Genomic DNA, 16678 nt, shown 5'->3' with positions numbered 1-16678 from the left:
CCTAATTTGAAAAGTGGACTTAACAATAGGTACCAAAAGGCTCAATGAGTAGGAAATGAAAATACATACATAGAATGGAGTAGACACTTGATAAATACTAGTGTCCTTCCCTTTGTGAATGCTTGTTTTATGTATCTGATATGATACCTAATACTATACTTATATAAAGGGAAAACTTTAAGAAATTTTGTGTTTTTACATTCTCCTATAGCAATAATTGAAATCTAAAATTTATATGTATTCAATCAGATCTGAGGACATCGTGTATAATTGAATATTAGTGTGATAGTGTATCTCACCACTCTCCACTGTAAAATGATCAATTCTATTTATTGATAATTATGTACCTTTAATGACAGAACATACTGATACCTTTTTCTCATAATACCCTTAACAGAAAATTGTCTTTCTGTCAATGAGAGCTTACTTTTTCATTCACTCTTATTTTAAAGTAAGCTTTCAATATCGTGTTCTAATAGCTATAGTCCATATTTGTCAAATATTTTATTCCTTTCCTGTCCTAACACCACCACACATTTAAGTGATACAAAATGTAAGGCAGACAGCCCTAAATCTTATGACTAAGAGATTTTAGAATGAAAGGGGCTAGAGAAAGAGTTAAAAGAATATTTAGTAGATACAGGTTTACTTTTTGGCATTTATGATATCTTAGTCTTTCAGGACTTATTACCATCAAGTAAAGAAATATAATTCAAAAGATCGAATTATAAAAGTGACACAAAAAATTTTGAGTCACATATACAGCTGGTTACCAACCTTCCTTTTCATCTCACTGCTGTTTTATTTTTATTTGTATATGGTTTAAAATGGCATGAGCTTCATGGTTTCAGCTTACATTTTACTGAAATATTAACCACAAAACCTCTGCAAAAACTGTATTTGGTGTTAGTGCCTACTTTTTAGAAATGATTCTGAATATGGAAAGGAGAGGAGAGAGAGCCATTTATTACCTAGTATTGAAATAATGGATGAAACTTGCCTTTCTGGTAGTATCTCTTAAACAAATATAGTTTAAAAGTTGAAATTCATAGTCACTCATGCACACAAGGAAAATGAAATTTAGAAAATAATATTTTTTTCTTTAAATATCAATAATATTCACTGGAAAACACTGGCTTTCATTTTTATACATCTTGAACTTAAAACTGGAAACTTGTCGGTTATGAGAATTGATAAAAATGAAAAAGATATAATTCTAAGCTTGAGAGTAAATCAAGAATATTTTGATTACCCATTTAGAAAATAATACATGTTTTTGGTTACTGATATATCTGAAGCACCTATAACATTGTATGGTACTTGATAATATTTGCTGAATGAATTATGTAAATATATATAATTACAAATCTTTATGCATTACATTTTTAAGAGTTTAGGCTTTTCTCCACAAAGCTAAAGCAACATTTGCTGTGTTGCCAAAATAGCTAATTTTGCAACAGGACTAATGGTTTCACATCCAGATTTAATCTTCATGGTAAAAATATCTTATAATTTGAAATTAGAAATATTAGGATGCAGATTTTATTTGCTTCCAAGGGAAGACTTTGGCATTAGAAATAGGATAGGTCTACCTGAATAATATGATGTTTTATTCATTGGTTGAATATATCCCTAAATTTAAATAAATCATCTGTCAACATTTTATCTGAATTAGTTACCTTACTTTTTCTATATCTATTAGTTTTATCTCCCTGTTGAGATTATTGTCTTTCTGAGATGTAAAGAATGAGATAAATCATCCTAAGTCTGCCAGAGTTTTCTGATTCTATGTCTCATCACAGTGACTATTCTAGTCCAAGCCACGGTCACATTCTACCAGGATTACTGCAATACATTCCTAATGTTTTCCTATCTTTTACCTGTTTCCCACCAATTCTTTCCTTACAAAACTATTCCAGTGATTATACTAAAATACAAATCTAAGCAAATGGCTTCTGTGATTAAAACTCTTCAATGGCATTGGCAGTATGTCCTAAGGACAAAATCTCAAAGTTCTTACGTATACTACACGCACATCTTTTTCTAATGTTACTCTTTTGTAGTTTTATCCGTTGCCATTCTTCCACTCTCACTGAACACTCCAGCCATAAGAAACTATTTTCCATTCCCCAGCAGGAACACAGTGAGCATTTTCTCACCTCCTGGCCTTAGCCCAAGCTTTTTGGTCTAGATGCCCTCCCTCACACCCTACATTTGTGAAAGGAGCATGATGAACTCATGCTCAAGATATGAATCACCACCTCGGGAAATCTTATCACACACCACAGCTGGATTATTTATGTTCCCCTTCTATGTTCTCAGAGCACGCTGTGCATAACTTTACCATGGTATTTATCAGACTCTACTGTGATTACAAGTTTACCTGATCCTCCAGATTCTTAAAGACAGGGATAATGTCTAATTTGCTGTTTCCTCCCCTAGTATCTGTCTTAGTAGTTGGTACTGATGGTGTTTTCATCATCACCAACAATAACAGCTAGCAATTGTTACACATTTACCATATAACATTTACTGTGTAGCATTACCATATAACATTTAGCATATTTAAAATATTTACCATGTACCCTAAGCATTTTACATACAGTATTACATTTAATTCTTGCAAATAATCCTAAGAGATCAATATTATTACCCCCAGAAAGCTTGAAAACGTACCTTTATTCACACATCTGTTAAATATTAAACTCAGGACCCAAACCAAATGTGTATGAGTCCTGGTCCTCTGTTCCTAACTACTATGATAATAATTCCCTCACAAAATCAGTATTTAATATATATTTTTTGAGTATTTGAGTGATAGGTAGATCTATCCAATTCAAGTAAGGTGAATGAAACATCAATGTTTTAATAATAGTATGTTAAATAAATCTTATTAAAAGCACTAATTCAATTATTGCTCAAAATAGCTAAACATTTTTGTTTTAAAGCAAAGAGATGATAATTTCAGTATATTCTGTTGTTAATATAAAGAAAATACTGATTCTTTCTTGGTAGACATAGCAAAAAAAAGCATTAAATTCAGGTAAGTTTTGAAACCAAATGATAGTATTCTTTGACATATAAAAGCCATGCTTTTCAAACTGGAACCAGGCATCTCAAACTGCATATACAGTATATTAGCTTTCAATCAGCAATGTAAACAATGTAACATAAGCATTACATGGAATCTACATTAAGATAAACTAACCTTCTTTTGCCAAGACAGATGTAATCACTCAAATTCTTTTGGGAACGAGGTAACAGCATAATAATGGTCTAGGTCCTGAGTACTTTATTTAGTAAATAACTTGGGCTTTGTATACTCATTTCTTCATAACACCTACTTCCATCGTTTAAACATTACAGTGTTTCAAGTGTTCTGGGCTTAGAATTCAATTGTAAAACAGGCCATTTGTTAATCTTTCTTCATCAGGACATTTTTCTATTGACAGTATGAGAAAAAATTTATTTTAACGAAGCTTTTTTAAACACCTAAATAATAAGAGGTATATTGTATTGCCACCTTTCTTTATACATCAAGCCACCTCATTTTTGTATCACATATCTAAAAAAAAGTAAAACATAATACAATAGAAAAGTTATTCTCAGAAATATTCAACAATTTGTTTTTAGTCAAGACACTAATTTTCAAAAGTTATTTAAGGGTTAAAATCTAATAATTGTGTTGATCATAGGCAACATATGGCCTTTTGAAAACATTTCTTTTAGTTCTGATTATAAGCAAAAGATGAAGTTATCTGAATTGAACTGTACCTTATTAGTATTATTTTAAAATTAGATCTAGTTGTTTAAAAGGGTTTTTCTTTTTTTTCTTTTTTTTGTTTCTTTTATTAATTTTTTTTTTTTTTACTGAAGGCAACACGTGCAAAAAGGGTTTTTTTCAAGTAACTATTTTATATATCTAAATTTATACTTTATCTATATTTATTTCTTATGTATTATGGAAAAATTACTCCTTGGAGTGTAAATAATGGTTCTATATATTTTTTTGAAGTAGGTAGTACACTCAAGTGAATCATACTTTAAAAGATGCTGTGAAAATTTCCCTTGCACATCCAGTCCCCTGTCTTGCATTCTCCTCCCCAGAGTATTCCAATTTTACTGCTTTTTGTGTGTACTTCCTGACAAATTTTATGTTCATACAGCTCTCTCTATACACACACACATATACATATACATATATATATATATATATGTGTGTGTATGTATATAAAAGACCTAGATCCATATCCTGGCTCTTCACTAACCATGAGACTCTAGAAAAGTAACTCAATCTCTTACATGTGGGGCACATCTGTAAAGTATAAATGCTAAAATAGATGATTAGGTTTCTCCTAATTCTAAAATAGCACAACTGATAAAATCTGACAACAGAAGTTTAACCCTCCATTTGTTTTCGTCTAAAATTTAAACATGCTTCTTTAATCCATGATAAGAAATCTAGTCATTTTCTCCTATGGCTTAAAGGAAAAGCAATTTATAATCTTATATGTCACCTCTATTTGCCTATCCTGCTTGATGCCCTATGACCTAAAAGAATTAAGACCTTTCCTAGACAATGATTCCTGGACTCAAAACTCATGTTCCTCAGCCCTGACTCATTGATAGCCTGAAGGAATGCAGGCTCACAGTAGCCAGATCTTTGAATTTTTCAGTGGCAACCATTAATCCAAGTTATTACAATCTCCTCATTTAAAAATGTTAGTAAACACTCAAATTTTAGATTAAGAGCAAATAGCTTTGTGCAGATAAATCAAAATACAACCAAGCGTTGGGTTTAGTTTATGACTCCTGATTTTGTTTCAGTCTAGCACCTGCTGGCTGACTGCTGGACAACTAAATTAAAAAAAGTCTGTTACTGTCACCAGCTTTACACATGATGCAGGATATTGATGGCTGATTAGCCCTATCTTCATGTCAAAAGTAAATGCTTATAAAATATCTTGACTTTTTACTCTTACAAAAAAAAATTGACTCATAGCTATTGCTTTCAAAGATATTTTTCTGAAGTTGATTATTACTATTTGTGATTTTTGTTCTTCCAGAGTACCTTTGATGTTCATCATGATGTTACTATCCTTTTATAGTAATGTTTTATCAGTGGTGGGAAGAACATAGAAGCCCCCCTTGGCATGTAATCGAAAGGGAATAAAACAGTTTAGCATTTTATAGAATCATATTCTCCCAAAGACCCATATTCTAATGACTCAACTCCACCTCCAAAGGATACCTGAACTCATTCATGTATTAGGTTGGTGCAAAAGTAATTGCGGTTTCAGACCCATGAATTTTAAATCATTATAATTAGGCTCAAACATACCTTTATTCATCAAAATAGGAACCATTACAATCAACACATTTTTGCCAATGAGAAATAAATTTGTTTATTCCTATAGTGTAAAAATCCATGCTTCGGGATTCCATGAACACTTGGAAAGCATTTTCTGCATCCTGCTGGTTGTGGAAGCATTTCCCTGCAAAACATTGTGCAGATGCTTGAAGAAGTGGTGGTTGGTTGGCAAGAGGTCAGGTGAATATGGCAGATAGGCAAAACTCCGTAGCCCAATTTGTTCAACTTTTGAAGTATTGGTTGTGTGATGTGTGGTTGGGCATTGTCCTGAAGAAGAATTGGGCCCTTTCTGTTGACCAATGCCAGATGCAGGTGTTGCAGTTTTTGGTGCATCTCATCGATTTGCTGAGCACACTTCTCAGATGTAATGGTTTCACTGGGATTCAGAAAGCTGTAGTGGATCAGACAGGTGACAGACCACCAAACAGTGACCATGACCTGTTTTGGTGCAAGTTTGCTTTGGGAAGTGTTTTGGAGGTTCTTCTCTCTGTCCAGTCATCGAGCTGGTCATCACTGGTTGTCCTATACAATCCACTTTTTGTTGCACGTCACAATCTGATTGAGAAATGGTTCGTTGTTGTTGTGTACAAGAAGAGAAGATGACACTTCAAAAGGATGCTTTTTTTGATTTTTGGTCAGCTCATGAGGCACCCACTTATCGAGCTTTTTCACCTTTCCAATTTGCTTCAAATGCCGAACAGCTATAGAATGGTCCATGTTGAGTTCTTCGGAAACTTCTCGTGTAGTTGTAAAAGGATCAGCTTTGTTGATTGCTCTCAACTGGTCTTTGTCAACTTCCGATGGCTGACCACTGGGCTCCTCATCTTCAAGGCTCTCGTCTCCCTTGCAAAACTTCTGGAACCACCACTGCAATGCATGTTCGTTAGCAGTTCCTGGGCAAAATGCGTTGTTGATGTTGTGAGTTGTCTCCGCTACTTTACCACTCATTTTGAAGTTGAATAAGAAAATCACTCTAATTTGCTTTTTGTCTAACATTATTTCTGTAGTCTAAAATAAATATAAAATAAACAGCAAGTAATAAGTCATTAGCAAAAAGAAAACCCACAAAATAAGAAATGCACATTAAAATGATGTATATCATAACCACATTTAAGAATGTACTCCAATATTAAATGGCAAATGTCAACAATGCTAAAACCGCAATTACTTTTGCATGAACCTAATATATCCTCTGTCTTGGGAGAATGTCCCATCAGTATACATCAATATAGTACAAAGGTCAAATACATGCTACTTGGAATGATCCCAGCCAGAGATAAGCAAGTGAAATTGCATTGAGTGATAGATGAAACTGTTTTGGCATCAAGAGGAAAAGAGAACCAAGAAAAATGGCATTGCCAGAAAAAAAAGATTTGAGGATCAGATGAGAGAAGGTTGTGTGAAGAGAGTAACAAGCATTTGAATGTTTTCAGTAAAATTAAATGCCTTGGAGTACATTTTATGATTATTTAGGAACAGTCCTTGAATTTGTATTACTGTGCTGTAGCTGTGGTTGAATTCCTTTCCATTGGCTGCTTTGTAACGCTTGTGTATTTGTATAGTCAGAGAATCTACTTTTTTTAGTGTCATTTTTACTGGAGTTAAAAATGAGAAGGGCATCGCTCTGCTTTTCTCTGGTATATTTTTCTATGGAATAATGTAATAAGCCAGAACTAAAAGCTTCACTGCAGGTTGAAATAAGTCCACCATTTTGGTTGGGTTAATAGTAAATGGAAATCACACGCAAAATTATCCATAGCCTTCAGCTATCATCTGAACAGCATTTAGAAAACTGAAAAAAAAATAATTTTTGCACTGTGATTTCTACATAGTATCACTAACAAAAAAAGTGGGAAAGCAAACCTCAAAGTTCTCCTAAATTAGCTGCCTAATGTATTTTGATTAAACACTTCCACATGCTTATTATAAACCACTAATGTGTCTCACATTGGGACTTCTTTCTATGAGTGACACCTCGATGATTTATAAGTAACACTTTATTAGAACAAAGTGGAAGGGATATATGCCTCTGGCAGCCTTTACTGGAGGCACATGGACGATCACTTAATCTTGCTGAATGTTCTATATGCAGACCTATCATCAGTTCTGGGCACAAGCATTCTCAGAGAACCTTCTTAAAGACTTCTTGTCATTTACATCAAAGATAGTGGTTTTAGTATTTCTATGGCCAATATTCTCCAAATCACAAATTTGTACCAGGCTCTCCTTCAATGACTTGATTCCACTTCCACTGACCTGGAATCATGGTAAGCTCCAACCTTGCCAGCATGGAAGCTTGTCTGGAGATGGATTTACAGCAAGCCAACAGGTTTGTTTTTTAATTTACTTTGATTATTCATTTATATGGATAGACTTTTCAGGTTGAAAAGCGCATGGTGGGTGATTACATGGAGGTGCAGTTAATTCTTGCAAAGCACAATTAGAATCACTATAATCCGAGTTCTTTTATGTTCTCATACACCACATTCTGAAAAATCTCGTATACCCAACTCCTACTCTCATTTCTCACAGATTCCTGGAAATCCCATTCTTTTCAGTGAACTAATTATAAGAATGTGAACCAATAGTAACTATTTAATCTTTTTTTAAAATCATGACGTATTTAGGATTTCATATTGGATGCATGATGTAAAGTAACTTTACATGTAAAATAACTTTACAAAGTTACTTCATTCCTTTGACTTCAAAAATGGTGAAACTCAGAACTGAGTGTCTTTCCCCATGATGTTGATTTGTAACAACCACGTGTCTGGAATCTGAGTCAAGTTTTTCTCCATCTCATCACAGTAATTTAAATACTTGTTCAAGGTTAAGCCAAGCCAGTGTCAAGTACTGTTATAGACAAACAATTAGGACACATACTACTTTTTTGCAACTTCTTGTGCTATTACTATTGATAGATCCTACAAAGTTATTTATTAGTATTGAATTTTATTGAAAAATTAGCTTATATAAAATGCAGTCAATATAAAAGATAGCATAAATTGTGTGAAAAAATCCATATTAGCTTTTAATGTTTATCTGCCAATTCCCTCGGATTACGTAAGCACCTAGAGAAGATGATACTACTTAAACAGCAAAGTTATGAGTGGTGGGTGAGGGTTTCAAGCAGTCATTTTCTACCAGCTAGCTGGTTTTCTGAGATTACATGTCCACAATCTCATTAGAAAGGTTGCAGTCACACGTGATTCCTAGGAAGAAGCCTCTCATGTTTGAGAGTCCAAGAGAGATTCCTATTTTTCCCAGGAGAGAATATTTCAACTCTCAACGAGTTGAACACAGAACAGCTGAATTTTGTTCTTAGATCTGAACATATTTAGGAAAAGCTGGCACAGCGGATGTTTCATCTCAGAGGAAAGGAATGAACAAATTAGTCAACTTTTCCTTTCTATTACAATTTGATCACGGGAAATTAAATTCCAGAATATTATCAAAGACTATGTATAGCTTTATTATTTTTTTAAATAAAATGAAATTCGGCTCACCAATAATGCATTGAGCATATGGAGGACATTGAGAAGGGTAAATGAGAGATGGTAATTAAAAGTTGTTCAGCTTTGTTTCTTTTTGTTCTTGTTGTTGGTATGTGTTACTTTACCCAGGAAGTTATTAGGCAAAATATGCCTTTTTAACCAACTTTATTTCACTGTGGCATGCACAAGATATTCAGTATTCTGGTAATGAAATTTTTGAACCTACTTAAAGTTATTTGATGATCATAATAAATTGCACTGCAGTTTAGGTATAGTTGATAATACAGTTGAATCTACTCATTTATATTACCTAATAATCTTCAATCTATTATAGAAACCATACCAATCATGGGCAAATGTCCGCACAAGGAGAAATGGGCCTCATGAGAATGCCAATTTAAACTTATCTCTGTTGTCTTTAAATATATAGAAAATACCAGAGGAACAAACACAGAATTTCCCCTTAGTTACCTCTCCACCATTATGTAACTAGAAATTGCAAGACTTTAAGGAGAAATAACAGATGTTTTAAATTCCAGTTTGATTATAGAAGTAAAAAGTTCTGAGAACTAAAACACCATATTTAATGGTAATTCTGATTTTCCGGAGTGAGGGGAGTTGGATAGCATTTCTTAAAGACATGAATGATTAGTGATAAAAATATACACCTGAAATTGCCTCTGTTTTTATCCAGCAGGAGAAACAAAAGCAGACTTCCAGGAAGTGTTTCATGTACATATCAAGTATATGATGTCATGAAAGAATAGTAGACCACATGCTTGGAAGTGCTGGGTGAAAATTCAGATAACTAGATTGTTACTATGCTTTTCAAACTGGCTTTAGGAAAATTGTCATTTCACACAATAATAGCTAATACATTTTAATTGGACAGAAATACAAAAAGAAGTTTATAACAGCTTATCAAATGAACAATGATAAACGCTTACCAAATAGATGCACTTAAAAAAATTTCTGTTTCTTTAATTAAATATCATATATACATATACAGCTAGAGAGAAAGAAAGTAGGCAAACACATTATACAGCAGGTTATTTTTAAAGATGCTACCTTTAAATGAGTCATTGAGAAAGTGTTAAAATACCAAGGTGAATGGTATCACGCATTATCAATTATTGGGAATATTTATTGTTGTATAGCAACATTTGAGTTGGGTAATATTGGCATGATAAAGCCTAAATAGCATTTAAATTAACATCTGCAAATAAATAAGGCATTTTGTTAATTCACATTATTTTCAGAGGATGGGTTCTGATTTCCATTAACCTTCACTATCTTTACTTGTCAAGCGATTATTATGACAGAGGAAATAACGAATGCTCTTTTACCATTAACCTACAGCAAAGAGACCCCTATTTTCAGTATTTATAACCATTTGACACAATCTATTAAGGCAATTCAAAGATCCTCCCATCAAAGATCTTCAGTTTGCTCATTGTGGATAAAATAAATATATAATCCAAATTTAACCTCATTTTCAAAGGCATATAAGATGGTCTCCTGACAAGTCTTGCCTATTTAAAAAATTTTTATGATGGTAAATAAACCCTGGAAAATTCCTTCTCAGATTTTACCACCTGAAACTGCAGCTGTTGGCTGCCACTATCACAGTCTCACAACTCCAAACTCACGTGCAAACCTCATCAAGAGCAGACATTTCTAATTGATTCCAGAAGTATTTCTTTTGCTTAGATCAGGGGGCAAAGGAAGAATAATGAGCAGCTTTTCAGAGGGAATTGGGGGTTAGGGTGTTGAGGGGAGGGGGAGGGGCGCTTTTAAAATCTCAGGCTTGGCCAGAAATGCATGGCAATTTTACGGTCAATTGGCGAGCGCATCTGGAACCAGGCATTCTGGCCTCTGAGTTGATGGTAGTGAAACCAGCTTACAGGCAACAGCAAGCCCGTAATGAGTCCCTGTCATGTACTAGTGGAAACCACGTTGACAGTCTGCCAAATATCCCTGCGCCTTTTTCTCAGTGACAGGATTCCCTTTAGAGCGTTTGTCTAGAGTATGAAGTCTGTCCACGCTTGGATCCTCACCTGTTTTAGCCATTGTTAAGACAACGCAAAAAGAAACACTAAAAATTAGAACGTGTTTAATTCCTCGTGTGCTGACAAGGCTTTATATCACGAGGCTGTGTTTGCTTTCATTTTGGGGATATATTTCAAACGCAGCGGGCCATCTTGTTAGTGCATGGAGAGTGTCGGATGCTCAGGCCATAAATCATAGCACAGCGCATGGCACACTCAGAGCAGAGGAGGCAAAATGCGAGGCTCTTTGTTATTTCAAATGTAGGACAGGTGGTTATTTTTTAAAAAGGTGTGTGTAGGGGTGGAGGTGGAGGGGTAGGGTTTCTATTTAAAATGCCAAGCAGAAAACCAAGGGCGATATGGAAATAATTTCTTAGGAGTAAATGATGTTTACTTTAAGCTGCTGCTCGTAATTCACTGTGCTGACACTGGTAGATTACACCCACAAATAAGTCAGGTAATAGGACAGCCATGAAAAAACGTAAAGAGATGTGAATCGACAGGGTGGAAACTGGGTTCCATGGTGAAGAAGGATCCATGCACGGAGGTAGACTTCTAACATTTCCAAATCTCTATTTTTATCCTAATGATATAATTAATTGAGATTAATCACTTTTAGAATGCAGGCACTCAAAATTCCAAGGTTTGCAACATTAAATTAAATTCAACAAGTTTGCTCTTGTAGTTGACCTACCCATGGCAGGGAATACCTTCCTGTTTCAAACAAAAGTAAAGCAAGCAAAAAAGCAAAACAAAAGGAAACAAACAAAATCTAAACTAAAATAACAAAGAAATGCATTTAAAATCCTTTTTAAAAAACAATATATTTTTGGTTGTGAAATTTTTCGTAGAACACCTATGTTCTGATGATTGTAGTATATGTTAATCAGAAATACGTAGAATTAGTGTTGCTCAAAATATACAATTAAAACGTAGATAAAGTGATAGTGAACACCTATTAATACTTGATCATAAAGTATTTTCAAAAGCAACTGCACTTAGTGAATGCTTGTGCTAGGATTTTAAAAATAAGGGTCTCAGGGAGAAGGGATAGGTGAGCAAGAATATAAGCTATATTCGTGTCTTTTAATTTTTAACTATCATAATAAACATGATGCATAGAAAACTACAATGCATTAACAGTTTCTTAGATGTGGCTTCGATATTTTAAAATCCCACAGAACAGACAATAAATTTAAAGAAATTTCATGAGATAATTTGCAATTTACTGTGTGAAAACTAGTCTCTTCCTCCTTTCCTAAAGCAGTAAAGAAAACTATATTCTAATATTGCTTTATTTTACTTACTAAGTATTTTGTTGTTCATAGAAATTAACAGTGATTATTTTTAGAAGGAATACAAGAAGTGAATAATATTTTCTAAAAAGAAGGCTACATATAAATCACCCCAAATTGCTTATTTTCACCTTCTATTAGCTTGCCCACAACTCAGTCCATCAGTTATTTTCTATCCACCCTTACAGAATAGTAAACAATATGTACATGAGAGATAGATGTGTATTGTCAAGGAGATTACACATAGAATGCTCTTCTCATAGGACCTGGAAAGCAAACATTTGTTAATTGTACGTGATGGCAATGATAAATCTTGAGAAAGATTATATCCTTAAATTCTAAAAATATTTACAAGAATGACAAATGAAAGTGAAGGAATACAATTTTTTTAAAAAGTGGTAGGATACTTAAACTGAGTTAGAGGTGAAGGAAGAAGAGTAGTGACAAAGCTGATTATATTAACACAAAAAAACTCAAAGCGGATTTGCCAATAACCCCAGTGTTTGTGTATTTTATGCTATTCCCTGAATATTGTATTTTTTCTAAAAATAAAATTATATTAAGTCCTATAAAATATATTCTCTTATGTGTTACATGAAAGTAATTTTCAAATTTGTTAATTTATAGAATACAAAAAGGATATAATCTAGAACTATGATGTAGGGTGAAGCGGCTTATATTGGCCTACAAATGGCTAATGAACCTGTAAAAATGATTAATATTTGGACTATTTCAGGCAAGGTTCATGTACTCAGTAATATAGAACCATGAATATAGGACATTTTTCAATGTTTCAGAAACTTTTATATAATGTAGGATTAATTTTGGATTTATGTTAAGTGCGAGTAAACCTCCCCTATACAAGAACAGGTGAAATAATCATCAATGTATTAAAAATCAAATAGTAAGCCCTGGAAAAGAAGTCAAGATCATGAATTAATCTTCAAATTATACATCAGCTTTGAATCTTTGCATCATTATAGCCTGTATTTATAACCCTGCCCAGGAATGACATAAACTTATACTGGTAGTTATAGCAGGAATTGTAGTTGGATATATCTAGTACTACATGGCAAAAGTTTATGTTTGTCTGAATTAATAACAATGGACAGTATAGTAGTACCATGTTCATATGTAGCGAGGAGTATTGTATTATAGGACATTATTCTATGGAAACAAAATCCACTAGAGTTCAATCCGGGGGAATTGAGACAAACTACAACTGCAAGAAGATATTTTTAATAAACATAAATGACAATGCATTCATATTACCAGCACATATAGAATTTCTAAAAATCAAGAAGAAAACAATTGAATAAAATATGTAAAAGATATGAAAAAATATAGGAAAGGAAACATAAATGGCCAAAAACATGAAATAATGATCCACTTCAGTAATAAACAGAAAATGAGATTAGGAATACAATGAGATACTACTTATTAATTTCCTAGATAGACAACAGGTAAGGAATCTGACAATTACAACTTTAGCGAGGAATTTATACTCTAATAGTGGTAAATTTTACAACCACTTTGGAAAACAATTTGTGTTATCTTAAGAATTTAAAAAAGCACACTTTCTACAATTTAGCAATTCCACACCTAGCTGTATAAATTAGAGAAACTCTACCTATATACAACGTGCACTATAAGATATGTACATGAATTTTTATTACATTGTAACAGAAAAACCTACAAATACTAGAGTGTAGATAAATAAATTCTGATATAGTCACAATGAAATATTTTATAGCAATAAAAATGAATACAACTACATGTGAAAAAAGAATAAATTTTAAAAACAAAACAAAATTTTTGCAGAAACTTATATATAGTATAGGAAACTATATATATGACACCATTTTATTATACTCAGAAATTTTAAAAATATCACATATTGCCTAGTGATAACTTTAATAATATCTTAAAAATTGTAACTTGTTTAGAAAAAGCATGGAAATAGTGAGCACAAAGTGCCAAATAATTGTTGTATCTGTGGAAATATGAAATAGAGAGGAATCACACAAGGAGAAAATCACACAGTGTTACTAACATATTACTGGTATTATAATATTATAATTCCATTTAGGATGATCATTTTGTTATCTTTTAAAAAATATTTTATCTAGTTTAGTATTTATCAAAGAAAACATATGTATGAATTTATGTGAAGAAAAATCTTAAAACTAATACAGCTACTACTCATAAATGCAAACTTTGTGCAGTTTATAAAAATACTTAAAATTTGAGTAATACTGAAATCAGTCAAAACTGCTATATACTATTAATATTCATAGGTTTGTATGTGTGTGCATGTTAGTTTCATCTTGAATCCAAAATTATATGTATGGCAGTCTAGCATATGTATCATGAAGAAAAGCTGGGTGCAGTAGTCTACTCCTTATATTCATAATGTGGCCAGATATGCAGTTGAAATGACTCATCTAAGATGGCTTCAACAAACATTCAGTGATGACAACATACTAATCATCATTATAAAATGAACCCAAGTAATATAACCCCCAGCATGGTAAATTGGTAATGGCCATAAATTCATGCATGACCTTTTGCAATTGATTTTACTGTTCTGATAAAGAGACAGAGTCTATTTCTACGTCCTTTGAATTTCGGTTTTCCCAATGGAATGTGGCAGAAGTATGAGTTACAGAGCCTAGACTTTAAGCAGCCTTGCAGATTCAGCCTTCATGAGCCTGCAATTGCATGTGAAGGATCTGTTCTGGCCCACTAGAGACTGAGAGGCCATGTGGAGGGAATGTAATGTGGTCCAACTCAGCAACAAGTGCTACTCATGTGATCCTTCAGCTCAGCTGAGTACAGCCCAATGAGTGAGCCCAGGTGAATGCAGCAGAAAAACTACCATGAATTATGAGAAATAATAAACCTTCATTGTTTTAAGCCATTAAGTTTGGGGTTGGTTTGTAAGTGAAAACAGATAACTACCAAAGAAGGCTGCATGTTAGCAATTACATACATATATACATACCAGGGAAAAGAAATAAAGAGAAAAAAGAAAGAAAGGAGGAAGGAAGAATCCATGAAAACATGAAGCCTGATAAGACTTTCCTTCAGTTTCTGATACATGTATGTTGACCAACTATTTAGGTGACAATGGACATCTGAATATGCATTCCTGGCAATTTGAAGTCAATAAATATTTAATTCAGCATTTTATTTGGGGCTAAAATTACAACAGTGTGCTCTCCTCAAGTTTGGTGAATAACAGCTATATAGCAGGTTTTGTCAGTGCACATTTAATGTTTACCAAATACATAAATAAACGTTGAAGAGTCTCATTATTGCTGCTACGAGTGTTAGTGCCTTCTGCACATAAAATGGCTGAGATGGCAAATTGTTAACCTTCGTTAATGTGTTTTCAAAACAATTGCTCTGACAAGATAACAGTGTGGAAAGGATAACAAATAAGGCGGCATAATAATTAGATTTTAAAGTTGTGAACAGGCAGGATGTTTCCCAAAGGATGAGATGCACACTAATGGTGGGATTCCATGTGATTTCAGTCAGAACCGTGGACTAGGGAGCTAAGGAACCCTTCAAGGATTACCTCCTTGGATGCAGGTAGGATTTTCTGCCCTCCAAACTGAGCCCCTTCCCAAGGTCCCTAAAACTTGAAACTTCTACTCTCCCTAGCTTAACAGGCATTTCTGAATCCCCGAGAAGGATGCATCCTATACCCAGCTCCTAGGTTGCTCAAATCCATGTATCCTCTGACACTGAAAGAAAAGTCCAGAACATATCCTCAAGGTAGATCTCTGGTACCCAATACCAGCAAGGGGTAGGACAAGGAAGCACCTTTCAGAGTTTTAGGACCTGACTTGTCTTAATTTTGCTTGTTTGTTTTGGCATGATTCAATTGAAGTTTTGGGGATGATCACTTAAATAGAAGATTTTTAAAATAAAATATGGATTTGGATGGGAATGTGAATCCTGAAAATGATTTTAATGATGACATTAAGCAAAATATCCCTAGATTACTGAATGATGATATCTAATGCCATTTTTCTGAGGATTTCATTTTCAGATATGTCGTTTTGTGAATTAATTAGAATTATTTTTACTCTTTTAATTTTTGAAACAAAAATTTATGCTATTTTAAATTTATGCTTTGAATATTTCTATTTATGGGTATTTCTATCATTTTATGATTTTCTACTACTGTAGTGAAAACTTTATTTATAAAAAATATATTTATACTTTAAAAGACAAGATACTTCATCCCTTCCTCCTCCCCCCTCCTACTTGCCCAACCCCTGATGAATGTTACTTCCATATGTGCACTTAAGTGTTGATCAATTAGTACCAATTTAATGGTGAATACATGTGGTGCTTGTTTTTCCATTCTTTTGATACTTTACTTAGAAGAATGGGCTCCAGCTCTATCCAGGATAATACAAGAGGTAGTCTGCCATTTTTTATGGCTGACTAGTACTC

At 33.4% G+C, this 16678-nt stretch overlaps 1 protein-coding gene across 4 annotated transcripts in view; it reads right to left on the bottom strand.

Annotated features, from left to right (window-relative positions):
- AGMO (alkylglycerol monooxygenase) overlaps positions 1 to 16678 on the bottom strand; it is a 303863-nt gene that overhangs the window by 109912 nt on the left and 177273 nt on the right. For 3 of the 4 annotated variants that reach the window (XM_069461609.1, XM_069461611.1, XM_069461612.1), the window contains one exon: positions 5428 to 6379. The exons of the other annotated variant lie outside the window; for it this stretch is intronic. In XM_069461609.1, coding sequence (XP_069317710.1) covers positions 5894 to 6379 — 486 coding nt within the window. In that variant the 3' untranslated portion in view covers positions 5428 to 5893. Of the gene's footprint in view, positions 1 to 5427; positions 6380 to 16678 lie in introns of those variants that run through there. 4 annotated transcript variants of the gene reach the window in all.

Source organism: Eulemur rufifrons, chromosome 29, assembly GCF_041146395.1.
Source record: "Eulemur rufifrons isolate Redbay chromosome 29, OSU_ERuf_1, whole genome shotgun sequence".
Classification (NCBI taxonomy): domain Eukaryota; kingdom Metazoa; phylum Chordata; class Mammalia; order Primates; family Lemuridae; genus Eulemur; species Eulemur rufifrons.
The sequence above is the reverse complement of the archived record's forward strand: the minus strand, read 5'-3'. Positions and strand labels throughout refer to the sequence as shown.